Source organism: Melopsittacus undulatus, chromosome 1 (assembly GCF_012275295.1).
Source record: "Melopsittacus undulatus isolate bMelUnd1 chromosome 1, bMelUnd1.mat.Z, whole genome shotgun sequence".
NCBI lineage: Eukaryota > Metazoa > Chordata > Aves > Psittaciformes > Psittaculidae > Melopsittacus > Melopsittacus undulatus.
Window position 1 is genome coordinate 103,768,273 of NC_047527.1, and position 27,083 is coordinate 103,795,355.

Below are 27,083 nucleotides of genomic sequence, written 5' to 3' on the forward strand. Positions count from 1 at the left end.
TGCACTGGGAAGCATGTTCCAAGATCTGCTTGTCACCACCAGTTCTGGCCCGTCACTCCCATGCCCTCGTTATAAATCACTGCAGAATAAAAAAGCAAATTCATAGCACGTAAATCAAGCTTAGAAGGCTTGCAGGTCTGTTCCCTATTGAACTCAAGCAAGTGATGGAAGAAAAGTACTTAGAGCCAAAAGCTGGTGTTTAACCATTTATTCCAGTCAGTGACTGGGAAGAAGGCTGATGCCCACTCTCAGCAGCCCATCTCTGGCAGGATGAGAGCTCAGCTAGAAGTAGTTGATAACTCTTCTGATGGACTGGACACTCGCGCTGCGTGCCTGCCATGCATTAAAGTTGCTGAACTCGCCCCGCTCCACCACATACATACGGCCTCGATAGTTGGGCTCCTCGTACAGCACCCACCTGAGCAGAAAGGAAGGGTTATTCAGGTCTCAGCAGTGTGGTCATGCAAGGTGCCCACATCGAGTGGCTGCAGTTAGGCACTGCAGTGCTGCAGACTACCAGGGCCCAATGGTCCCTCTGCAGTCCCGATCCTATCCTGCAAACAGAAATGACCCTGATGGAGTTAACAGCTGGTGCTTCCCCCCATTTCCAGTGCAGTCTGGCAGTTATCCACAGCCAGACTAGATCTTGCCTGTAGAGGAAATCGTTAAGGGTTACACCAGTGATGAAGCCTGGGACCAGGGGCTCCCTGCGTCACACTGCTTGTAGGAATCGATTTGTCTGAGCTTTATCATGTGCAATAGAAATAACTTAATAGCATCTGATAGTGCTAAAGAAGGACGTGAATTCCCTCAGCCCCTGGATAAACCCATTTTGGACTGTAAGGAGAAATGTGCAATGTTTGAAGGATGTTTTACCTCTTTGAACTGACTCAGTAGCTATGATGGGAACCATATTTAATAATTTCTCTCTTTGCTAGTAATTCTCAATGGCCTCTCTGATGCTTTCCAACAGAGAGCAGGACCTGGCTCAGTTATCTTCACTTTATGTCCGAGTTAACTACAACTTTCTGTTGGGATACAGCCAAATAGATACAACACTCACAACACAACCTTGGTGACTTTAGCATGCCTGACTTCAGCTAGCTTGCCTATGTCTTTCTCCATTGGCAAGTTTCATTGGCATGTCATTCTCTACGTGAAGGACACAAAGTAGGGAAGAATTCTGATGGTCAAGAGTGACAAATTTTGCTACTCTTCTCACCCTTCTTTTAATACAGACCAAGATATGATCTTAACACGGCCACAACTGTCACCTCTTTCCTCTAAATCTCTTTTAGTGAAGCCTTGCCATTGCTCTGATAGTCGTACCTTCAGCTTTCCACCCCATCGCTGCTGAACTACTCATCTCTGCCTTGTTCTTCTTTTCCCACTGTTTCAGGGATTTTTTAAAGGATCCCTCTGCTTGTCCTGTCTATTGGCAGAACACAAATACAATCCTCCAAACAATTTGGTTTCTGTGGTCTGTCTCTTCCCAGGAATTCAGCTGTGACAGCAGGGCTGGGACCCACTGCATGTGGGATTTCCAGGCACAAACTCCTTCAAGTACCGGATGGGGGAAAGACTGGTGGGCCTCCAGAGTCAGACAGCAGCTGGTGAACTCAGATCACAGTCTGACCCGGAGCAAAAAGCTGGAGGCCAAGGAAAAATGTTGTTTACAAAGCCAGCCACCCACGGGCATTATTTAAACTATAAGCAAAAGATTATGGTATTCGGTTGAGCCACCTTCCCGATTCCTTGACATATTTGGACCTATTTTGTGTTCCTGACAGAACACCGGGGGACCATGGAGGGTCTCTTCTCCCATATGCCTGAGCACCAATACAATGGCACATCGAGCACATCTGCCTGGTGCCCCTCTCCACCCTGCTGCCCGCACTTGCATGACCCTTTTCTGCAGCATCGCTGCAACGTGCTCAGCCAAGACATTTGGATCCTGAGCATTTCCTGTGAACAAACAACTTCATTCTTTGGCACTTTTTGCAGCCAGTTTATATCTGGACTGGAATTACAAAGTCATCCTCAGGCTTTTCCTTTGAAGCTTAATTTGCAGCGCATGGGGAAGGCTGCCCGCTGCTCATGTGAGTGTAATAGCAGGTTGCCCTGATGACATGTTCCCCCATCACAGACCCTGATGTGGACTGTTAGAGAGCATGCTCAGCTCTTCAGCTTAATGAAGATAAAATTATCCTGCTCCTCTAGTTACACTTCAGCCTTGTTCACAAAGCTCACATAGCTTTCTTCCTTTCCTACCCCATCCCTTCATCTCATATGCAGCTCTCCATATTTAATCATAGATCATCATGGGTCTCTTTTCTCCATCAGCTCACCATCTCTCCCTCAAGCACTCTTGAAAAGAGCTCCCAATCCTATTTTCTGTAGCTCCCAATCACTCGCTCCTGCTGAGAGCACCTAACGCTATTGAAAACATGGCATTGCAGTGAGCATGGGCACTGCTGGCCCACCAGGACATGGTAGCTCTTCTAGCTTTGCTCTAGTCCATCTTTCAACAACTAGTGTACCCTGGGCAATAGTGCAGAGGGTAGAGCAGCCCCTCGTAGTCACTGTCTTTACCAAGACTGTTGCGTTTCTCTCCAGACATGTGGCTGATGGTCTGCATAGTTGCATGGAGGGAATGCGACAGGCCTTGGGGTAGATGAAAGGAGACTGTAGGATCTAGTGTGGTGATAAGAACCCACAGGCCTTCCCCTCTGCTTAAGGAAAGGCTGCAAATAAGAGGAATAAAAGGAATAGCAGAAAGATGGGAGAAAAGTGTATTGGCAGTGCAAGGTGATGAGTGAAGGCTTGTATGGCTTACTTAGCTATTCCTGTATTGCTTAAAATTTACATTCTCTTACACCATGAGCAAGTGAGGAAATCAAGTCAGTCAGGAGCCCAGAAACAAAAAACACAGAAATCCTGTCCTCAAGCCCAGCATGGGAGAGCTGATCCAGGCACATAGCACACAGCCCTCAGACATCTCGGTGCTGTGTTTCATTAGTACATAAACCCAGAGGACACAGAAATAAAACTCTCATGGAACCAGCTCAAGCCCTATAAGCCAAAACTGTCTGTTCATGATGAAAAGCTAACAACAGAGTGCTGCAGCTCCAGCCTGAATCAAGCAGGATGCTTTCAGCAGGGCTCGAGATCACTCATTCTCCATGTAGGACCTGAGCAGTGCCATGAGCAGCCCTTATCTCTGCCAAGAAAGATGCAGTTTATTGAGCAGCAACATTTGGGTACCTGTTCTGGTTGATATTTCGCAGCCTGACCGCAGAACATCTACCAAATGCCCATAAAGGCTTCAGCAGGATAAATGGTTCATTTGGTTCCTCCAAGTTATGCCACTGTAGCATAGAAAAACTCTTTTTGGGGTATTTTTCTCCCAGACTGTAAAACAAATTCAGCTTTTGAAAGTTGTTATTTCTAGGCAATCCTCCGTGGAGTGGCTGAGGCACAAAGGAGGACAAGAAGCGCACGTCTTCATCTAAAACCAGATGATACCATATGTGATACTGGAGCTGGCTCTGCCCGTGGGACGGGCAAAGCCACTCACCATGCAAACCCGCAACAGCTTCCGAGGAGGCGGTAACACCTCAAAAGTGTTCCGAAATAGCAATCTCATTTCCAGGATGGATTTAACAGCTTTATCATCACTGTTTCTGGCTGTGTGGGATAGCAGTCGCCAGTCACAAAGGGCAGCAGGAAAGGTGCTGGACACACTCAGCCCCACTGCACACCACGCCAAAGGCAGGTGTTTCTCTTCATTCCCATGTTTCCAGGTGATCTGTTATCACTTCCTGCGGGCATGGCCACCCCCGCAAGTGCAGGCAGCAGCTTTTTAACAGCACATGACACCATCCACGGATTTTGAAGGGGAAGCAAATATTTCTGTATCCAACGGATGTCGCATTGTGGGAATTAAGGGGAGAAATTGCAGAGTGAGATTTTGGTGGGCAAAGAGCTTAGGAAGATGCTACTTACACCTGCTTTCAACATGCACAGGGTAAAACAGACCCACTTTCAGGCTGGGGATGTGCTGGAGACAGCCTGTGGCTGAAAATCCCCTCGTCTCTGGCGACATGGTCTAGTGTGAAGCATCCCTGCCCAAGGCAGGGGGTTTGGAACTAGATGATCTTAAGGTCCTTTCCAGCCCTAGGTATTCTATGATCCCCTGATCCCATCCCCTCTGCTGCCCAGATGGTCATGGATGGGTCCTGGATCCAGCACCAGCTACACCTGCAGCATCTCTGGGGTCCATCCGAAGGAGAAAAGCAGTGCTGCAGGGTTTCTTCTGCCTGGTCTCACCTCTGCTGCAGTATTTCTTCCTTCCCTCCTCCTCCTGCAGCCTGGGGCCAGCAGGTCCCACTGCACTGTCCTGCTTTTAATGGCATTCCCAGACCTTTCCATGCACTTGCAGCTTGCAGCCTTCCTGGGGTCTGAATGCAATGCTACAAACCCCAGTGGGTTTCCTCACCACATTCCTCTTAGTATTTCATTTCTCCCCCTATTTAGCACTATTCAAAGCCTTTGCAAAGTCATGTAATGTTAACACGAAGAGCCCAGGCTCCCTGCGAAGGCAGGCAAGTGCTGTGCCCCTGACATGTTCTGTAGGGGAGGGGAAAAATCAATCTGAAATATATCAGTGCTTGAAAGTTTCTGGGCACCTTCCCAATTTCTCAAGCTCCAGCCTCTGCTGCAGGGACACATGTGGTGAATAATTGGCCCTAGAGCTCTTGCCAGAGTACTCACAGGCGCTCTCTTGGCTTTATAGCATTGGTACTCAAATGCCTTTTGTTTCAAATGCTCAGCACTGATGGGGTCCCCAGTGGGCTCTGGCCATTTCTTCCCATCGGGAGCTGGTAGCTCTGCTCCTTAGTTTTAAGGAACCACCACTGCCTGATCATAAAGGCTTGGTTTTGTGAGAGGTCGTGGTTGAATCAGAGGGTCCTACAGGACACTCACTGTCAGGGTGTCCTGAGCTTGGATGTCAACAACCCTTTTCCAGTTCTGGCAAAAAACTGCTGTTGGGCAGAAAGGGTCCAACCTCCCACACTGGGTGCAGGTGGGATGCACAATATCCACTCCAGGAGTCCCACCTCTGCAGGGGTTCCCCTGTGCCCCTCCCAGGCACAGACTCTGGGAGGATTTCACAGCATCCCCACACTCCAAGCACACTTGCAGGGAAAATGCAATTGTTGGACAGAGGGAGGGGGAGATGGACAGATAACAGCCCATCTCACAATAAGATTAATAACATAAAAAGGACTAACACTGTAAAGATGCAAATTACCACCCAACAGCAAGAAAAAGGCAAAGCTGACTTCCTGCTGAGGCTTCCGGGAGCATCTGCAGGGGCAGGAGGATGGGGCTGAGCACCAGCAACACATCTGCAAAGCGGGTTCACAAGGCATTGAGGGTGACCTGAACCCCTCATTGGGGTGGCTGTGCATCGCCACCACAGTAACCCCTGTCTTTCAGAGACAGGGATTAATTTTAAGGTGAGGCACCACTGTTGCATTTCTGCTGCTTGAGGAGGAGGTTTCTGGTGTTGCAGCAAGCCTTGGCGAAGCCACTTGCAAAGCAGAATCCCTGAGCTGCATCACCCAGACACATCCATCCACCCCCCCCCCCAAAAAAAAAAAGCCTCTGTATGGATTTTAAAGAGGTGTTTGGAAACATGCACAGAAATGTGAAAGTAAGACAGAAAGACATGGAGAGAGAAAGAGGGAAAGAAGAAGGATGAAGCTGGTTTTAGCCTTCTTGTTTCATACACCTTAAAAAGGTATCTCAGAGCTCTTGCAGCGTGTGCTTAGTTGCCACCTTCTGAAAGCCGTATCCTTTTGAAGCAGCTCTGAATGGGCAGGCACCAAAATTCACCTTTAGACCATAGGCTTGACTCACAGCTTTAGACTTTCTCCAAGTCCCCCCAGGACCAACAGGTTTTCCAGGATGGGGGAAGCCTCTGCAGCCACCTCACTCCCCTGCAGTGCTGGGTACAAAGGGTCCAGGGCAGGAAGGACTGTGTCAGGACACGAGCAGTTACTTACGCGCCGTCACCATACACTTTGAGGGCGTTGATGCAGGTCTTGTCCCAGCCTTGTCCCTGCAGGAAGGAGCAATCTTCTGTCAGCTCCAGGCTGGGACCGCTGAAATGGCTCCCCTCAAATATTTGGATCCTGTAGTGCTCTCCATGCTGGGGACAGAGGGGTTTGAGTCAACCAGAAAGAAGCACAGCAGGTTATTTCCCTGGCTTTTATCAGACCAAGAGGAGGATGGAAGGGTGCTTCGGATGGGGAGCGTGAAAAGCAGTCCGATAGCACCGGTGCCAGGATGCACAGAACACGCACAAACTCGTGCCACCTCCCATCACACTGTGCCAACCAGGAAAGCACCCAGCTGCACCTTCCCACAGCTGCCATCAACATGCAGACACATCACTTGTGGGCTGCACTGGCACTTGCTCATCTGCAGATGCCCCTCAGCAGCCCACAAAGCCTTCATCCCAAATACAGCATCAGCTACAGCCCTGGCTCTCCATACACACACAGAGCAAAGAACCCATACATATCTAGAGTGTACAGACGTGCTAGACTATTTCCCTAAACTAATTTATATTGCTTCCAGATCCATGTGTAGCTGCTGCTACTGACAGGAGATGTTCTGCCTTTCCTTAAGGAAAATAAAAGAAGGGAAAAGAAAAGGAAGCTTTCCCAGCATCATCGTTGCTGTGAGCCTTTGAGGGTGACATGACAGCAAATTGCGCCAGGGAGGTTTCTGCAGCTTGTGGCACACGTATGCAGGACAGAGCGAGCTGGAAGGGTGTTTTTAAGCCAAATTCAAAGCATACCTAAATGCATATTTCAAACAAACAGCATCAACGCACACTAAGGCCAGGCTGTGATGCCAAACCTCACAGCATGCAGCCGCCAGCAGCAGCCAAGTGGATACCGTGCCTGAGCAAACATTCCTCCGGGAATCTGCACTGCAGAAATGCCTCGAAGCACTCGCTGGCATATCACAGGGAAAAAAGTGGACCAGAAAGGAGGAGCACATCCTCACACCAGCAGGGCTCCAGGGCCTGGGGCAGAGCATCCCTCCATGTATGGACCACAGAGGTGCATTAGGAGGGATGTTACAGACTTGAAATAAACATACTGCTGTGCTGAAAAGCAGCTTTGGGGCCAGTGAGAAACCCCAGCAGGTCCAAGTGGGTTTATCATTGCCCCAGAGGTCGCAAGTGATAGGAGTCGAATAGAAAGACCTAACCCAGATTCACTTTTCTTTGCTAATTTTTAATCTTCCCAATTAAACCTTCTTTTGGGCAATGCTTTTAAAAGCTTCATAAAGGGGTCGGGGAGGGCTACATAATATGGGGAAAACAGTGGGTTTAGTTTCTGATTATGGGGATAGGTTTGCAACAGCAGAAAATTCAGCTAGGAGCAGCTCATAGGTCTGGTTCAGAAAGCCCTCAGACTGCCTGCTCCCCCTCTGGGTGCATGGGGAAAGCAGGCTGCCATGGCTCAAACTTGCCTTGGGCAGTGAACCTCCTTCCTAATTCCCCCATGAGTATTCCGCAGGGACTCACATTTCAAAGGAAAAAGCATGTGATGCTGGCAGGACCTTGCCTCCTCATCTGAGAAACTGTGGGGAATCTCATCCCATCAAGGCCACTGCATTTTGTGCTGTTGGAAGAAGGTGATGCATCTTCCCCCTGACTAGCAGCCATGGGAAACTGCAGCTCAGCTTTGTGGCCTGTGAAGACCACTCCAAGGGGGCACAAACCTTCCCCAGGGAACAATTTCCTTCTCAATGAGGTGTAATATTTCTAAAGAGCATAAACTTTTATTATGCTTATTCATGGCGCTCCTATGACCAAGAGAAATAAAGCCCAACAGCAGCTCCATCCCACTGATGCTCCAACCAGGAGAGCCAGAAGCATCCACTCACCATCCCGACGGGCCGGCAGGAGCCCAGGTGGTCACTGCGACCATTCCAGCGATAGAAATTGGGGTACTCGCCGTGCTCCAGGACGTACTGCTGCCCTCGGAAGTTGGGGTGATCAAAGCAGACCCAGGCCCCGCTCTGAACACAGATGGAGTTGACCCGGTTGAGGAATCCTTGGTCCTGGAAGCTGCTGCAGCTGCCACAAACCTCCAACTTCCTGCCTGTGAAGCATTTGCCTTCATAGAAAGTGATCTATAGAGAGGGAGGAGAATGGGCCCGTGGTGAGGAGCAGGGGCACCGCTGGCCCCCATTTTGAGCAGGTGGGGATTTCTTGCAGATGCATCATTTCAGGGTTGTTTGGGGTTTCTTTAGCTGCTTTCCAGCAAGAGCACGGCATCATTGGCATTTTTTCCTAAGAGCTGTATTTGTTTTTCTGGGAACGCAGTGCATCCCGCATTTACAACACTTCTCGCTGCCTTGTACTCACTCACACATATTTCCAGCAGGAATGTTTAAACAGGAAACTCGGCTCCCGAAACACAGCTCCTTCTGCCGCACCCTCCCTATCCCTGCTACCAAATTTGCTCCCGGTATCATCACTCACATCGCATCCCAACCTGTCCCTTCAAACTGGAGGATGCTTGGGCTCTCTGGCCCAGGCTGAAAGGGAAGCACTGGGGTTATTACTTACTTTTCCTGAATATTGAGACATTTTCTGCTGGTGCCTATCCAAGACTAAAAGCAGGAGCCAAACCAAACCCACGATGGACAGAAATGCTGGACACTCCACTATATAGTGGCTGGCAGGAGGGAGCAGGGTGAGACAGCGCTGGTGTTATGAGGGCTTTTAACAAAGCAGTGGGAACAGGGGGCTTTACACTTTCCTGCTTCGTAGGCAGAACCGCTGGTAATGGGGCCTGCTGAGTGCGGGGTTTTGATTTTGGGCAGACACTCGGACAAAAGATTTGCTTGGCAGGGCTTTGGCACATTCACTGCTCCTGTTTAAAGGACTTTTCCCCCTCCACCCCCCCCCCCCCCCCTTTTTTTCTTCTCTTAGAACAGACAAGTAAATAAGGAAACAGCAGCATCTCTAAGCATGGCACACAGTTTCCCTGTGTTAGGCTTGCTTCCTTCTTTTACTATCAGGCTGCTGCTTCCTCACACTTGTTCTCATCTATTGCATTGTGGCAGCCAAAAGTGAGCGTCCTTGGAAGACTCCTCACCAACAACTCATTGCACTCCATCTATCAAAGAAATGGTTTCTTGTACAAAGATATAGTTTCTCAACCAACCTTTGAATCTCTTTAAATGGCATCTCCAAAAGATGAGGACCTAATCCCCTCCAAAGCACAAAAGCTGGGCTCACAAATCAACCAATGATATTCACAAGTGTTTTAATAAATGTTTTGTTCTTTCAGCACCAAATTACTGAGGCACTGATTTAAGTTAGGCTTAGAGAGATTTGTAAGCCATACCATTGACCATCTAGCTGTATTTACAACTTCAGTGTTCTCAAATGCCAGTGCAAGGAAAAGGTGCCTCATTTCCCCCTTTTTGTGTTCTAAGAACATCCAGAGACTCTTAAGTGTCTTATTCTCAGGACAAATAGCAAGGGAAAGCCTCAACCTGTAACCCCCTTCAGTTTATACCAACAAGCAAGGCTAGGAAGAGATAAAGGTAAACACATGCAGGTGGCCCATGGGCCACCAGCACACAAAGACATACCAGAGCACCATGTTAAAAGGAGATTTGTCCTTTATGTTATTTAATAGCTCTGGAAGGCATTTCACACCAAGCTCCTACTCATCAAATCCTCCTCTTTGTTACCCACAGTGCCCCCGTCACTGGCACTCCCCTCCCTGTACCAACAGGCACACGCTCCGAATCCAACCCTAAAACCTCATTCCTTGGCAGGTCACTCCCATCCACACACTTGCCAGCAGCCTCACTCAGCAACCCCGCTCTGCTGCCTCGGTTCACCGCTTCGTTTCAAGATTAAAGGCCATTTAGGAAGAAAGGATGCCATTATTAAGGCTTAAACATATGCCGCCCTCTCAATTAAGATGTAGAAGTTAATAAGTGCGTGTGTGCGCACACGTAGGCTGAGCTGGAAGATGTTGCGTTGACTGGGGTGTGCTGGCGGAGGAAGGAGGGAGGTGGCACATTGAGTGTGTAGAAGAAATGAGCCCTTCAGCTGATGCAGTAAAACTGCCCCAGCATTGCTGAAATGCTGGTTACGTGTTCTGAAGGGAGGCAGGAAATAAAGAAGCTTCCTCTAATTAAAAGCCAAACCTACTTAAACCCTCATTGAAACGCTGCTGTTAGTTCCTAATTGCTGAATTAGGCATCAGATGTGTGAGAAAAGTAACAGTGCATTGGAAGTCCCACTTGGAAAAGCAGAAGCCAGGGCAAGGGAGCAATAGTGGCGCTCCCCAAACCAGCTCTTCCCTGTGGCTTTGCACCTAGTGTCCTGGGAGGGAAGGAGGAGATGTGTTCTAAGCCATGTCTGGGAGCACCAGAGTGATGAGGTGGCACTGTCATTGATGTTGGGACCCTACTCATTGAAGTGATCACAGCCCGCATACTCTTTGCATTGCCATGAGCTGTTCAGTGCCTGGAGAGGAAGATCCACAGCATCCATGACAAACTGGCCCTGACGTACCCAGTAAAGCAAATACTACCTCAGGAGGAGGTTTTTATGGAGCTACAAAAGCCTGGTTTCCACCAGCTCTGTCTCATGATGGGATTTTCCTTGTGAGCTTTAATTAAATGTGCAGGAACGTGATGCGTTTGAGACTTGTGCCTGGCTGTTATATTTGTTAGAAGTTGTTCAACAGGTTCAAAAGCTATTTTAGGAGAGATGGAAAGAGGAGGCAGCAACTTTATTCTCATATCTGTGAGAAACTGCATTAAAGATATGAAACAACAAAGGACCCATCTCCTACAAAAAGAAAAAACTATGGGGAATGGAGAATACTGAAGCTGGCACACCACAATTCCTGGGCAACTCCCCTTAATTCCTTGCAAAGGATGGAAAGACTGCCAATGGAAGAGAGAAAATAGAAGCTTGAGAAGCCTGTGGCCACCATCAGCCTTTCAGGCACTTGAGGCTGGGGCAGATCTTGCTTCCTGCTCGTGCCCAGGTGCAGGACCACATCTGACCACGGTGCCCCACACTAACAGGACCACAGGGCAGCCTTCCTCAGCTGTGGCTGTTTAAAGGATGGAGCATTGGAAACCTGAACTTACAAGTCTGAGTGTTTGGCTTTAACAGACATAAACCAAAAGTCTGAGGGCTTTTTACACATCTGGGATTAGAGAGAGGGAGAAATAAGGCTTGACAACAACAGAGGCAGCTCCTGGCTGTGATAACCCCTGCCTGCCTTTGCTGCCTTGGGTAGAAATGATTTGCTCTGAGTCCAGGCCAGAAGCAAGGGGTGATAAAACCAAATACTTCAGCCTCATCACACAAGATGGCCAATGCTGGTTTGAAGTCCATTGTAACCTTGCGGTTACAACCACAACAAAACCAGGGCAAGAAGGACTTGCTGCCACTGGACACTGTGAGTGCCAACACCAGTCACAGAGACAGACCCATGCTAGAAACCAGAACACAGACATCCATGACAAAACCACCCTACCTGGAGGAATGCAGTGGCTCCTGGCCAACACCCCACTCCCCTCCCTTTGTCCCATTTGTACACACAGGATCCAGGCACAGCTCTTGTTCTCTTACAAAGTGATTTCCATCACATGCTAATGAGCTGTGAGCAAGGTTATGTCAGCATAAGTAAGCCCAAGCTGGCTGGTCTTCAAAACTCAGCTGTGAGGTGCCACCATCTCTTTCCATTAGGTGTGACACAGGATTTATGGGGATGATTTTCCTGTGCAGGTCAGCAGACACCGGCCATCGCATGTGCCTGGCCGGCAGCACACCTTGCCACACACCTGCAGCCTTAGGTGGTGCTGGCAGAGGGATGCTGCTGAAAGACCCAAGTTACGGTAGGAAGATGCCAAACTCACTCCTCCTCTGACACGCAGGGTGTGACTCCCGGAGGTGAACCTTTGGGGGTGAGCTCACTAATGCCGACAGGAATGTTTCTTGGCAGAGGCTGAGCAGGACGAGCATTCTGCTCAAGGTACCTACTACAGCCAGTGCAACCCCACACAAACACTAATCGAGCGAGCAACAGCCAAGGAGTTGCACTGAATCCTCTGAAAAGGCCACACTTGAGCTTCTGGAGGAAGTGTAGGAGGAGCTTAGCTTAGAGGCAACGCAGTGTAAGACTTGTCATGGGAAACATCCATATCTCAGGGCTTTCAAAACACTATCTTCACACATCTCAGTGTGAGATAGTTCTAGCTCATTAGATTTGGAACAGCCACGGGTCCTTCCCCTGTTCAGACTTCTTGGCTCACTGCTGAAAAGGATTAGAACATCCTGTGGGCCGCTTTGGAGCAGCAACAGACCTCAAGAGTGAGAAACCATCCTTAGGACTCAAGGGAAAGTTTCTATATTAAATCCATGTTGCTCAATTAAGACCTAGCCTGCCTCACACCAGTTGCCACAAATTCCTGCTGCTGATCAACCCATTCCCAGCACGTGGGTATGCCACATGCTGCCCCCCGGAGCTCCTGAGGAGGCTGGTTATACTAACTGCAGAACATCACTGCAAAACCAGCCAGAGAAGGGGTCTTCCAATGCATGCCCTTCATTGGCAGAGCATATCACTTGTTCCTGGAAATGGGAATCGGCTGCCAGGTGATGGTTTTGGGTTCAACACATTGATCCATGGATCAATGGATCCACCAAGACAGAGTCTCTGCAATATCTCTCTCTACACACCCTGACCCACCATACATCATATGCCACCCAACACCTCCCACTGCCCCACAAGGAGGACAGGCTCTGAAACTGGGCAACATGGTGTAGGGTGAGGTGGGTTGGAACTGGGTGATGGTGAGGTCCTTTCCAACCCAAACCATTCCATTAAACTTTCTTATTCCTGAGCAATCCCTATCACAGATTGACAGTTCAGATCTGGCCAGATTCCCATTGGGAAAACTAACTTCTCACCTTGGACCTGCTGGCCAGGTTAAGCCTAAATACTTACTAGCAGCATTACAGATACAGATGTTGAAAAAAATCTGTGAAAGCTTCTGTTCAGTAACATCCTGTCTAGGGCTCAGTATCAGTGCAGCCCATTGCACATCTCAGGAAGCATCTGACTGACCTGGGACTTGGATTTCAGTCTGGAACACATCAGAAAGCTGGGGTTTTAGGTGAAACACGTTCAGATTTCATCTCACTTCAGAAAGGAAAGGTTCCAACAGGGAAATAGGACACCTAAGCTGGATGCTGAGGACACCAATCACCCAGACCTAGATTAGCCATGTTTCTGCTGGGCCTGTGAAGAGTTAGAGGCATAGTTGTAGAACAGTTAGGTTGAAAAGCTCCTCTAAAGGCCATCTAGCCCAAGTGTCCTGTCATGGGCAGGGACACCTTCCACTAGACCAGGTTGCTCAAAGCCCCATCCTGGCCTTGAACACTGCCAGGGATGGGGCAGCCACAGCTTCTCTGGGCAGCCTGTGCCAGGGCCTCACCACCCTCATTGTAAAAGTTTACATCCAGTCTAAACTTACTCTCTTTTAGTTCAAAACCATTGCCCCTTGTCCTGGCTCTGCAAACCTTGGTAAAAAGCTCTCTCCATGTTTCTTACAAAGTCCCTTTAAGTATTGAAAGGCCACCAAAAGGTCTCCCTGGAGCCTTCACTTCTCCAGTCTATACAACCTCAGCTCTCTCAGCCATTCCTCACAGCAGAGGTGCTCCAGCCCTCTGACCATTTCTGCGGCCTCCTCTGGACTCCCACCGGTCCGTATCACTCCTGCACTGAGGCCTCTGTGGAAAGGTTCCCTCTCCCATTCCCCAGCTGTCAAAGTGGAGTGCTTCTGACCTTGCCAGAGGAGGCTGTGCAGATGAGTCAGTGTTAGCGAAGCGCTCTGAAGATGAGCAGTGCTGATTACATAAGCACTAATTAGAACCTGTTGATTTCTCCTTCTCCAGAGGCCACAGCACAGCAGTGCTCATGAGCAGGGTGAGCCCAGCGAGCAGAGCCGGGGTGTGCTGTGACTGCCCGCACTGTGCTCAGCCTGCGCTGCCTGCGACATCTGCATGGAGCAGCAGCCTGTGCTCTTCAGCAGCAAGGATGTAAGAGTGCACATCCCTTACACAAGGTGAAAGAACAATAACACACCATGACACACGAAATGCTTTGCGTTTCAGGCCGCTGCCCCTCCTGCACTGCAAAGAAACTGCGTCAAGCTGGGATGGACCCAGCTGGATGCTCTACACTTACCTGTGCCAGAAACAAGAGTTAAGTGCAAACGTTGTCCTGGATCACCTCCCGGGTGCACGTTTGTGTACGGAAATTTCTCAGTTCAAAGAAAGTAGCAAATGGAAAGTCTGAAGTCTTCACCATTGCCTCCAGTGCTGCAAGGACTTCCCTCAGTGTCCTTGGTTGAAGAACAACGTAAGGCTGCCTGGTCCAGATGCTACAGTACAGCTACTGCAGACACAAGGGAGCAGTAAAAACACTTTTACAGCTTCTTTCTTCTGCAGTGTGCACTCACCAACTCTTTACAGAAGCTGGGAAGAAGGGTGAGGCAGAAGACTCCACAGACCCAATGTGGACAGCCTCTAAGCCTTCCCATTATGGAGTTAATCAGACATGCATAAACTTTCTACACAGAGAAACAAGATTAACAGGAGAAAAAAGGATCACACATCCATTTTCTGCCCACAGCCCATCCTCCACTTGCTGCACCTGCCCCAGCACTTTCCTTGCCCTCTTTTGTTTCCATGCATGGCAGGCTGGGAGATGGGCAGCTCAGTCTCTCAGGCTCCCGATACTGGGAGGTTTCTCAGTATTCACACAGCAAAGCAAGGAGCTGGCAGGAGCACAAGAGGGCAGGAGTCATTTCCAGACCAGCACATTTTAAATCCACAGAAGTTAATAGGAATTTAACTGGACTTGTGGCAGCTGAATTTTCACAGCATCACAGGATGGTTGAGGTTGGAAGGGACATCTGGGGGTCACCTTGTCCAACACCCCTGCTGCTCAAGCAGGTCACCTAGACCTGGTTGCTCAGGACCATGTCCAGGCAGCTTCTGAGCGCCCCTCCAAGGTGGGAGGCTGGTGGGCAGTGCTTGGTCACCCCCATGGTGAGAAGACTTGCTCATTTCCTCAATGGGAAAGGATTTTGCACATTCAATTTCTTTTTCTAACCTGGGCCAAATAAGTTATTTCCCTTGTGACTTACCTTTTAATCCACAGTTTATCACAATCCTCCAGAAGCCTCCATAGGATCAGGGCAGGGCCTAAATTCATCAATGCAAGGCAAACAACAGCTTGCTACGTACCATTTTCTTTCTTCTGTACATAACCTAAGGCTTCCAAGTCTGCCCACTACCATATTTCAGGACTGTCACAGCAAAGAACCTAACCAGTGTCAGCTCTAAGTCAGTATTAGGAAGCATGAGGCTGCCCCAGCCGCTATTAGACTCCAACTGCTGGAAGGTGCCATCCCAAGAAGCAAACTGGAATCTCTGTACAGCAAAGGACGAACAGTTCATGCTTGACTACACATTCCATTAAAACCACAAGACTGCTGCACATGGCTTGTCTTTAGATCTTACAGGCAGAGACAGGCTTGGGAGAAGAATAATTTACGTTTCTTACAGGATGAGCCAGCAACAGGAGAAAGGAAACAACTTATGTTGATGAATTTAAACCTTCAGCTGTTACAGAAAATGCAGGAGCAGTACATGCTTCTTAGTGCCAAGTACATGAAGTCTTGGAAGTTCACATTTCAAATCATCCATCAAACTTGCACTTGCCTTTAAGCCCTCCTGAAAAGCCTCACCCCTGGAAGGTAGAGCTTTCATTATCCCAGGACTACCGAGTTGCACATTTCCTCATCCAGCTTTAGCAGCCGGCACACCTCAGGCACCAGTGTGCAGAGGAGCTATTCCAGGGTTGAGACTGATCACCAGAACATGTGGCCACTATTTAATGAAAAAAAATGAGTAAATGGGTTCATTGAGGCTTCTGATATTCCAGAAATTCTACCATGTGCTACAGACCACATGACATCGTGTCCGTGATGCAATGCCACAGACTGTGGTCATGCAACGAGTCATGTGCACCTCATGAGTAGACAATGAAGGATACTACCAGAGATGACCAGATAACCTCCGATGGTCCCTTCCAACCTCAACTGTTCCGAGATGCACATTGTTCCTATGCTCATCAGGTCATTTCTGAATCCTCAGCAATTTCATTATCAGCCAAACCACCCTTGTTCCAACATTGCAGGTTCTTGGGAAGGAAACCTACTGCACAGCCCTGGTTCTGAAATCAAAGCATGTACAGGTTTCCCCATAAAAGCACTCCAACTCTGCTAACTTCAGTGTTCCATCACATATGACAATCATCCAGCCACAGAACCTGTATTTGGCATAGGGTATGAAAATCCAGGTTAACAGAAATGAGTTTTCAGAAACTTTGGGAAATATCATAAATGGGGAAAAAATGCAACTTTTTTTTTGAGGAAGCCAGTGAATCTCATGGTGACACTACCCAGATTCAGAAGAAGAGCAGTGCATGATGAACAACGCACAGCAATTTGTTCAGGACGTGCAATTTATTTTAAATGACATTTTTGTCTTCTTAGCAAGTCTACACTTGTGACCTGGATAAATCCACTCCATCCTGACAGCATTCCTAGTTACAAGTCCACGTGAACAGTCTGTAGCGCAGGTGTATGCTGGTCCCTTGGGGACAGATTCGCGCACCCTTTACTCCACGACTCTAAGCAGTTACAGAGGAAAAACAGAGTGCAGGTTATCCAAAACCCAAGCCTTCATTCCAAACCAAGGGTGCCACTCGTGTCTCCTTGCCATGACCAAAGCACAGCTGAGCCAGTTGGCCAGGCCAGAGCTGTAGTAGCCAAAACAGCTGGGATTGCTTGCAAGCAGCTTCCCAAGCAATAGTCAAACAATCCATGAACTCCAAGGATCTCACACCTCCTCTTAAGGTCAGCAGGTGAACAGTTTTACACACACAGGAAAAACGATATGAAGAAATCCACAAAAAAATATAAACCATACGTTTAAGGTTTGCAGCTATTTTATTTACAAGTATACATTTAACACAAAGAAACACTGATATCCAAGCCTAGTTAATAGTAGTGTAACAATATGCATCATTTTGATGATTATTCTAACCAACAAACTACACTGAAAAATTAATGCCAGTAAAATTCTTGGTCATAATATTAAGAAATACAATATATAAATTGAAAATATGATTGCTTAAAATTTGAAAATGGAAGTGAAGCCATTTGCACAGGAGTCAGAGTTTAACATAATCTGAAGGGAAAGGCTCCAAACCAACTTTTTATCTTTCAGGTTAACAGAAAAAAAAATTATAAAAGAAAAAAAAAAAAGAAAAAAGGAAAAAAAAAAGAAAAAAAGAAGCATAGTTTTATCCTTAAAGATAATGGGCAGTTTTGCTTCTTCAGGTAGAATGTATTCCCAGTGTTTTCAGGCTTTGCAGTGGAATTACATTACTGAGCATGAAGATTTCCCTTGTGAAGCTGCCCCATCGATTTTTTCTGCCTCCAAAATTATCCTCTTAAAAACATCCACGGCAGTCTGCAAAGAGAGAGCACAACGTTAGTGGGAAGGAGAAACTGCCCACCTATTGAAAACACAATTAATCCCCTAAATGTCAGCTATTTTACAGGCTACACCAGCAGATAAATGCACACCCAACACTTATTTCCAAGATTTAAAAAGGAAAATAAGGTAATTTCAGTTCTGAACACAACCTTTTAGGAGAAACACCCTATTCCATAGCAATCAACTATTTGCTCTGTCACTACAGGAGGGCGGGTTTAACTGAGCCATACTCTCAACAGCTAACAACTGCAAGTCAGCTTTATTTTAAGTAGTAAGCTTGCAATGAGTGACTGACAGCATTGATGATGCTGTGCTGCTCCAGAGAATAAATCATTTCTCTGCGTAATCATTCAGATTTCAAGGAATTGGATTTTTCAGCTCTAAAGACTGACTATGCACAGCCCAGTATGAGCGTGACTTTGATATTCCTGATTATTTCATCCTACCCATAGGGAAGACTGGTATTAGACAAGGTACAAAAACATAAGGGCAAAACACAAGCCAAATTAGCCACTGTCTAGTACTAAGCAATACTATTGGACAAAGTTGTTCTGAGAGAAAGGAGGAATTTGTCTTAAACCAGCCTGAACTACAGGATACCCATTGCTAACATGGCCAAACGTCCTAGCTTATTGCATGGACCATGGAGGATTACAGAGTCCTTCTGCAAAACCACAAGTCATGCATGAACCATGGATCCCTTCACTCCTTCAGAAGGAAGGCAGCAAGTACTCAGAGTACAAGTCACTTGTTCTGCTACCAGCTCCACGTGGTCCGTGCCAAACCTCCCACATCCACACTGAGCACACAGCAGTCTGGTGAAAAGGGCTCTCCCCTACTGAACCTGCCTGTGATGAAACAAAGTGCATGCACTCACAAAGATACTTCCCCAGACACACACACTCATAAGCACAAGTTAAAAATCTTGGGATGGAAAGCCACAGTTTCCCATAAAAGCAAGTTTAACTGAAGCAGAGACAAGAAAAAAAGGATGTCAGACCACTTGAGTGATTCAGGGGATTTTAGGGAAGAATTCACCTAAGTGTAGTTAGGTTTTTGGTGGGGTTTTGCTTGTTTTCAAGGGTACTGAAAGATGGGGAGAGAAAGGTGTCTGGGACATCATGTAGTGAATACCTCACACTGTTAATCTGGTATTTTCAGGATTCACTCAAGTTTTAAGGGTTTCAGAATTGTACACTAGCCTCCATCAGAATACACAGAAACTACAACATTCAGCATCTGAGATCACTGAGAATCAATTTAAGAAGAAGAAACCTATACCACAGACAAGGACAATTCTAAAGTACTTTTCTATGACATTTTTGAGCTGAACATTTGCTGTATGATCAGTACTTCATCATGTGAACTTTCAACTTGGGAAATGGTCTCCTGATCATCTCAGACACGCCATTTCACATTTATGCAACCTCTACCCATCCGTTTCATGAATTCCAAGCATATGCTCCTTAAGGAAAGCATGTTTATTATATAAAAGCAGCCATGTTATGAAAGAAGATAAAAAAGGGGTTTTTGTTGGTTTTAATCAGCAGGATGAAGAGCACCCTGAGATTTACGACTACATGTTCTGACCTGGCAGATGTTATTCCGCCTCCACAAGCTATAACTCTTACTTGGACCACTTCCAAATGAATCCCAGTGCCTGAAGTAGCCCACAACAACCTTAAAAAGATCAGACTGAATTTTGACGTTTCCCATATTTATGCCATTTGCACACAGTATTATCTCTGGAACTATTTAGCAGACTTCATCAGCTGGAAATAAGAGTATTCCTCCATATAACAGAGTTTCCCTGCAATCCCAACAGAATCTGACAGAAGTGGCTCATTAGTCTAGCAGCGATACAATGCATTTCCTGGGCAAATCAGACTCTTAGGAAAACCATAATCAGGACTGCAGTTGCTACCAAACTGGTTCCGCTGATGAAGAGTTTCCCTTAATCAAAACTTGGCGATACACTGATTTACAAATAACTGCACCAATGTTTCCTTACTTAGAGTTGACATTTTCAATGGTTTCATTTTAATGCACATATTTTTTATAACCTTGCTTCAAAAGGCCCATTAAAAAACCCTCCACAATTTATTCTGTCAGCCAAGAAGCTGTACATTCTTTGTCAAAGACGTGCTGTTTGAAACGCTAAGATGTAGGAGTTCACAGGGCTTGTTAATTCATTTCACAGAAAATATGTATTCACTGAGAAGGTTGAATCACTGTCCTACAGTTAACACTTATGAATTTGTAATTCAGCCCAAATATGCTGATGAATTTTAGAATGAGCCTTTAAACAACGCAGGAAGATATGTTTTCTGACAAGGAATAAAGAACGCAGCCAGACTTCAGATGCATCTGTCTCCATATGGTCCAGTTACAGAATATGGGTCACACCTAGCCTGCAGAAAACCATCTGTCTTTCTTCTACCTTTCTCCCCTGAGGAAACAAAATAGATGTCAGCCTGGGCTACACATGCTGCCTAGAGAGCTTAGCACCATGCAAGAGACACCAGAGACTCAATTGCTTCTGCAGATGTGCCCCTTGGTGCGAGCAGGACACACAGCTCAGGAGGTGCAATTCTCCTTGTCAGGAAAAGAGTTGGGAACACACTGCCACGAGCCAGCGCAGGAAGGTGCAAACACCCAAACCCAGCTCACAGACGTTGGAGTCATCCTTTGGTATGCTGTATTTCTCAGCTATGCAGCTGGTTTATTACTGTTTCAAAGAGGAAACTCTCAAGTGCTCATACTACTAGTTTATCTTGGCACAAAACTGGGCAATGGAACTTGAATAATGGTTAGGTAAAGGAAGAGAGATTTTTTTTGCCCCATCTTTTGCCAGTCCAAGCACACTCTCTCAGGGAAACATGTCAGACCCCTGGAGAGGGGCTAAGATCCCAAACTCCTCTGAAGCATTTACTGAGCATTGCATCTTCTGAGCTTGAAGATGAATTTGCTCTTGAAAAAAAAGCAGTGCCCAAACAACTGCTTTTTCACAGTGCTCCGTTTTGCTACTGCCTTACTCCTTCTAAAACAAGTTTATCTAATGAATTTTATGTAATTGGATGAACACAATTTGGCTGTTTGTTACTCCCTACATTCTCCCAGTAAAAGCTGGCTCCCAGCATTAACTGTGTTTAAGACCAATCTGGATTCTGGTTGTACTTCAAACAGTTACTACTTTATTGTACTGGGATTAAAATGAAGCACTATACTACAGCTTCAGTGACACAAAATAGGGATTTCACAAGAAAGTCTCAAAGCTCCTGTACTTAGCCAAGCAGTTCAACTTATCTGATATGCTTATAATACCTGGTAATAATTAAACAGCTTGAGAAGGTAAGACAATAGCAGCCCTACAGTAATCTAAAAGATGTCTTTGCGTTAAGTCTCAGAATTGCTTTCTCAAAGCCCTAGATTTCCCTAGATGACTGATGTACTGCTGATACACAGGCTCTTCCGAAAGTCCTAGCAGGTCACCCTTGTCTGGAGGAACTGATGCATAGCCTCAAATATATTTGACCTTGAGACTCTTGCCAGCCACTACCATTTATCATCTCTGCAGCTTTGATCTTTGTGTCTCTCGCTTTCCATCTATTCAAAGTCATACCGTATCTGGAACATGGTATCTTGATAACTCCTGGCAGAATAGGTCTATAGAATTATTTTAATTACACAACATAGTAGGGCTATGCTTCTAGGACTCTCACAGATGCTCCAAAAAGGACTTCCCCCAACCAAAGCAGGAAGGAAGAAGAAGGGGAAAGGAGAGAAAAGGAGACTTTGCTATCAGAACCTGTTATAGGGAGTATCTTCTCTGGTTTCAACAGTGCCTTGCAAACACAGCTGTTAAAGAGGACAGACCACATAGCTGATTGAGTTTGGTCTAACTCCTGTAGCAAGGAGACCTACTCTTCTCATTGCTGCAAAGAACATCACGTACCAAACCAATTTCAGACCTAGCATACTAGAAATTGCCATACTATTGCTCAACATCTACCAAATACAGATGGTTAGGTTTCAGAGAGAAAGGACTAACAGACTTCCCCCAGTCAAGGAGGTTTGAGCTCTCTGCTGAAGTTCTTAAGCTCTAAACTCCCAATCCAGTCCAGCTCATCCCTTTAAACATCAAATTAGCTTTTTGTAAAGCAAACAATCTAAAGTGGTTTTGGAAAGAGTTTAGTCTTAATCTTGATAAGCAAGTTAGATTTGCTGTACCAATTCAGTACAGGTGATGATTTGGATGAACCTTCAAGCAAGAAGTGCTAATGGGTTTATTTTCCAAGTAATGTTGACTTACATAAGGTGAACATTCAGCACCAGGAGAATGACAACATGCCTTGTTACCTCTGCTAGATACAGGTTGTCATGCTGTTACACACTGCAAGCATGTGCCAAAAGAGAAAGAGCATAGGTAATGGCTTTGCCTAATCCAGAAGTATTGTAATCTGAAAAGGGGGGAAGGGAGGGAGGGAGAAAAATCAGATGCTTTTAGCTGGTTTATTCTTCACACTGTCAGTGTAGTTTCCTTGGGCATGCACTTCAAGCTCTCCAGCAGTACAGAGAAAACAGTAAGAAATTTCATGCTTTCATCATGGCCAATTTTGACAAGGTTAACTCATGCCATAGCCAAAACCAGGAGCACTGATAAACTAACTCAAAGCCGCCCACATCTGGAGATTAAGAAAATAAATAAAGATTTCCAAGTTTTTCTTCCACAGAAAACCCAACTTTACTCAAGTAACTTGTGGAACTGTTGACAGAGACATTAGGCAAAATCTATTTGTTTTGCTTCTGGGGACAGGGAATAGGGAAAGAAGGCTGCTTAAACAGGTCCAGTCCTAGCTATAGGATTATCCTTGTGATGGTGCTGATGTTATTGAGGAGGCCTTAGAAGGATGTGATATGCAACCATGCATTTCTTCTACATTATTCTAGTGTTTCTTCTACATACTCAGTTTAAAACTATCCTGACAGCATCCTTTTGACCTTATCATGTGTCTGTATTTTCAAAAAGCAAGAAAAAACAAATTCAAATACCAGAACATATTTAGGAGGCATTTTAAAGGAAGTCAGGTAGAGCAACAAGAGTAAGATGTTATCTAACATGTAATTAAACACTTTCTTTCTGTGATAGGAAACCAGCAAGTGTAAATGTGTGCAGGTTATACTACATCAGACCGTGGAACTTTGCTCCAGATGTATCACAGTAGTGTCTGAAAATGTCTTCAGTATTCTAACATTTTCCTGTTTGCCTCCCAGACCCACAAAATGATTATGCCTCACATTAGAGACCGAGCCTTGCCTAGCACCTTGAAATGCAAAGTTTGTCCCTTTAAAGGAACATACTCCCTTGCACGCACAATGGCCTCCTAGTTAAGGTAACTGCAGCAGATGACAGGCCCTGTTCTACCCACCACGTGGATCTGCGTTTTCATTTGTCACGAAGTGTTCAGTGAAGCCTAACTTTCAGTTCTTCACTTCCTCCTTCCATTTACAGTTGCATGGAAAAACTCAGTACATAAACCTGAATGCAGAATGAATTGTTTCCAACTATCTACACAAAATAGCTGTAAAGTACATACAAATATTAACTTCCTTTATTAACTGAAACTATGAGTCATTCCATTACATTGGTATTAGAATAATGTGAATCTTGAATCAGTTACCTGATTTTCTTTAGCAGAAGATTCCAAGAAAGCTGCATTCCAAGATTCTGCTAAAGCTTTCCCTTCTTCATAGCTGATCACCCTGACCAAAAGAAAGAAAACGTATGTTTCTTTGTAACTTGCAAAAGAATTGGAATTTGATATGTCAGGAAAAACCTCAGAGTACTGAAGCACATAAATGCATGTAATAGGAATGTTTTGTGAAGTCTCATCCAGAGCATTTGTGTTTGGCCGCTGTCAAATATACTAGTGGGCCAGGTAAAACTGCTATGCAACCCAGAAGAGCAGTTCTTTTGAAGTACTGCTTTGTTTTCATACTCTGTAATATCATCTGGTATTTTACAGTTGTGAAAAATACACTCCTGTTACTTCTTTTGAAATAAGCCTGAAGTGTTAAATGACCATCCGTGGAACCTTACAGCAAAAGTCAACATTACAACACAAGTTCATGGCTCCTAGCTCACATTCTGGACACAATTCCTTTGCCAGTAGCTTATTTTAACCTACAATTTGATTTTAGTTACGGAAAGCCAAGAGCAAACTAGCGCATTGCAGCCACAGGAATGCCGGCTGCTGTCTTGCATTTCACACATACTGGAGTTCACATACCGTTCCATATGCAGGTCTTTTTTATTTCCAACCAGCATAATAGGTATTCTGTGAAAGAAAGTTCAGAACTTCAGAACAGTTACAGTATACTGAAAAAAGCACTAGTAACATGCCTGCAATGAAATGAGATGAAAGTGTCACTACTTACTGGACTTTTCCCACCATATCCAATAACTTGCCATGGATAACTTTTATCACTTCAAAACTGCAAAATAAAGGGATGAAGTCACACATGCACTCCAATGTTTATCCTTAATACCCAATACACAAGTAATTAAATGCATATGTAGGCTGCTGTGCTTAAAACTTATTCATGTATAGAGACAGAATTACAAACATGCTGAAAGCTTTACTGATTTGGGCACAAGAGACAAAATGGTCCCCGAAGCAGTAAATACTAGCCTGTGCCTACCATTATAGCCTCCCACTTATGGTATTTGCAGAAATAAATAACATTACCCAGAACCAATGCATTTAGCACAGAATCACTAGCAGACCCTCCCCACCTCTGATCTGGCTTTTATCTACAGTAAGAAATTTAACTGCTAGAGTCCAACAATTCTGGATGAGCATGTTAAATCAAAGCAGTTTCAAAGAACAAGTATTTTAACATGATCCATCTTGAAAGAATACATTATTTTTTTAAGAACATTTAGTTCATACAGAATTCCTTAGTTCTATTTATGTGAAAGCCAAAGGAAGCTTAAATTCTACTTTTCTATGGAAAGTGAGTCAACTGATCTGCAAGATGATATCACAACGGTGGTTATTCAAATACTTGTCTGTTCACCTACCATGCACGTGAAGTTTGGATGACAGGAGATAAGAAGCAGCACTGTGAAGCCAAAAACCTCACTTACAAAATCCACTGCATTTGACATTTAGTACTTTAGAGAACAAGCTATAAATGGGGCTGAAGAACAGATGTTGTGCTCCTCTAGTTACATTACAGAAAAATACTGGCACATCAAGTGCACAATTCAGATTTGTTTTAAGACAGAGGCACAGGCTCAAAGTCAAGACACACCACTAGACAACAAAAAAGTGGCCAAAACTTTTTCAGTTTCCAAGGTTGTTAGCTACATGCAGTGTCTTTGACTTGCACTGCATTTCAATTAGAACTGAATCTCTTAAAGCAGCACTCAAACACACTTTCTCTCAAAGAACTGGTACCTAACCCCACTATTCAAGCTATTTGAATCATTAAAACTTCTCGTTTCTGGAACAATAAAGGCTACCACATTTGAGGATTTTCTGTCAAGTAGGTCAGTTTGTCTGGACTTCAGCAATAACTTTTGCGGCCGAGTAGAACAAAGCACTTCTCGGTGTTCAGCTAATGGTTTGAGTACAACCTAGCAAGAAAATGAGTTCTTTGCAAGCAAAAGCATGACGTAGTCTGGCAAAACTTACTGTTAGTAATTCTAGTGCGATACTACAGATTACATAAAAATGGGGAATCAAAGAAAGGACTTCAGGGTTACAAAGTATTTATGCTAAAAAGGTATCAGTGAAACTCTGGTCTTGAGAACTTGTCTTGGACTTTCATTCTTAATTGTGTCAAAAATAAGAGTTAATCAGGGCTTGGTTGTGATGAAGTTGCGAGGTATTGCTACACACAGAACTAAGTGACCCTATTATTCTTCAGAATAATAAAATGCTAAGGAAAAAAAATCCTGCTACAAACAATAGAACTGTTTCTCAGTCTGAAGCAACAGGAAAGATCTCATGTACTAGCCACAGCATAACTGCATCACTAACAGTACTATTGTCATTTCCTTTTCACTATTAAGTGTGTTGTTTCCAGAAAAACACCATGCCATGGCACAGGACCCTAGCAAGGGTTCTTGTTCAACTTGAGATCTTCATTTCCCTGTTCCATGTATCTATCTGCTTACATAGGATAGGTCACAAGCTCTGTTTTCTGTAAAAATGCTAACGAATAAACAACTGATCTTTGTTAACAGATCACAGTGGAAACCAGAAGGGAAGCACTATCTAAACATAATTCTGATACAGAAACAAGTTGCTAAGAACTGCCAAGAATGTAATTGGCTTGACCAGATCAATTCAATGTTCTAGAAAGCTTTACAAATTACTAAGGCTAGAAGAAACAGGGACACACTTTAAGACAGGTATTTACCAATCCAAAAAGAGCATCACCACATCAAAGTCGTGAAACAGCAACAGATTTGGAGACCATAAGAGGTCCTTTCCAGTTCTGTCAAGCACGTAAGGTTACGGCAAACAGCTCAAAGTATGAAATACAACAAAATAGCTGTCAAAAAAATGTGTTACACAAAATTGTGGAATCTAGCAAGATAAAAAAAATGCCATTTAATTAAGCTGAACTAGAGCAAAAGCTTTCCAGTAACCCTGCTGCTGAGAGCTTGGGAACAAGAAAAATGTAGGGCGCTAGCTCTCACTGAAGTCCCATTTAAACTTCCCAGTGAAGGTTAGCAGGGAAGATGAAAATTTTAAAAGGGCAGTTCTATTAAGTTTGCTGTCAAAGCTCTCAAAGCTCCTGCATCAACAGTCAGATCAATATACACATTCTTAAAGAAGACAAGACAGAGGGTGATTGTAATTTGATTGCCTGGGCAAGTCACCTAAGCTACCACAGCATTGTATAAGATCTTTTTTGTTACCTAAACACTTGTTTTTGTCCTCACAGTACCACTTATAATGAGCAGTTTTCTGTTCACTTAATTAGACAATCCTCCAGTCCTAAAGGCTGAGAATACTAACTCCTATCAGCACTCATCAAAAGCTGATCAGCTTCCTTGCCTGTAGAAGGGAAGCATTGACTTCTACTTGATGAGATTTAAAGGTCTCAATCATTTTACCCGAAGAAAAAATTAAGAAAATAGGATTTCTTTGGCTATAAGAAAGATGCTGTGTAAGATCAGAAAATTGAGATCTATTCAAGAATTATCAGTATTTAAGCAAAGCAAAAGGACCAGATGAAGGGACAAAGTAACAGAAGATGACAATGCCTTATGAAAGCTGAGATGTGTCTTGCAGGAAAACACCTCCAGCTAAAATGGATTTTGTCCTCCTGTCAGAATGGACAGCTAACAGCAAGG

General features: G+C 45.2%; 2 protein-coding genes across 2 annotated transcripts in view; both read right to left on the bottom strand.

The window, feature by feature from the left end:
- Positions 1-246: 246 nt before the first annotated feature.
- Positions 247-9,512, bottom strand: CRYGN (crystallin gamma N). Its single transcript, XM_034060472.1, has 4 exons — positions 9,444-9,512; positions 7,972-8,220; positions 6,072-6,217; positions 247-418 (listed from the first exon to the last, which is right to left on the bottom strand). Exons 1-4 carry the CDS (start codon positions 9,510-9,512, stop codon positions 283-285), a joined length of 600 nt encoding a protein of 199 aa, XP_033916363.1. The 3' UTR covers positions 247-282.
- A 7,626-nt stretch (positions 9,513-17,138) lies between these two features.
- The window catches only part of RHEB (Ras homolog, mTORC1 binding), a 41,668-nt gene continuing 31,723 nt past the window's right edge, over positions 17,139-27,083 (bottom strand). The window contains exons 5-8 of the mRNA XM_034063439.1: positions 24,149-24,205; positions 24,001-24,048; positions 23,392-23,473; positions 17,139-17,683 (exon numbers count right to left, since the gene is read on the bottom strand). Of these exons, the coding sequence (XP_033919330.1) occupies positions 17,591-17,683; positions 23,392-23,473; positions 24,001-24,048; positions 24,149-24,205 (280 nt within the window). The 3' untranslated portion in view covers positions 17,139-17,590. The remainder of the gene's footprint in view (positions 17,684-23,391; positions 23,474-24,000; positions 24,049-24,148; positions 24,206-27,083) is intronic.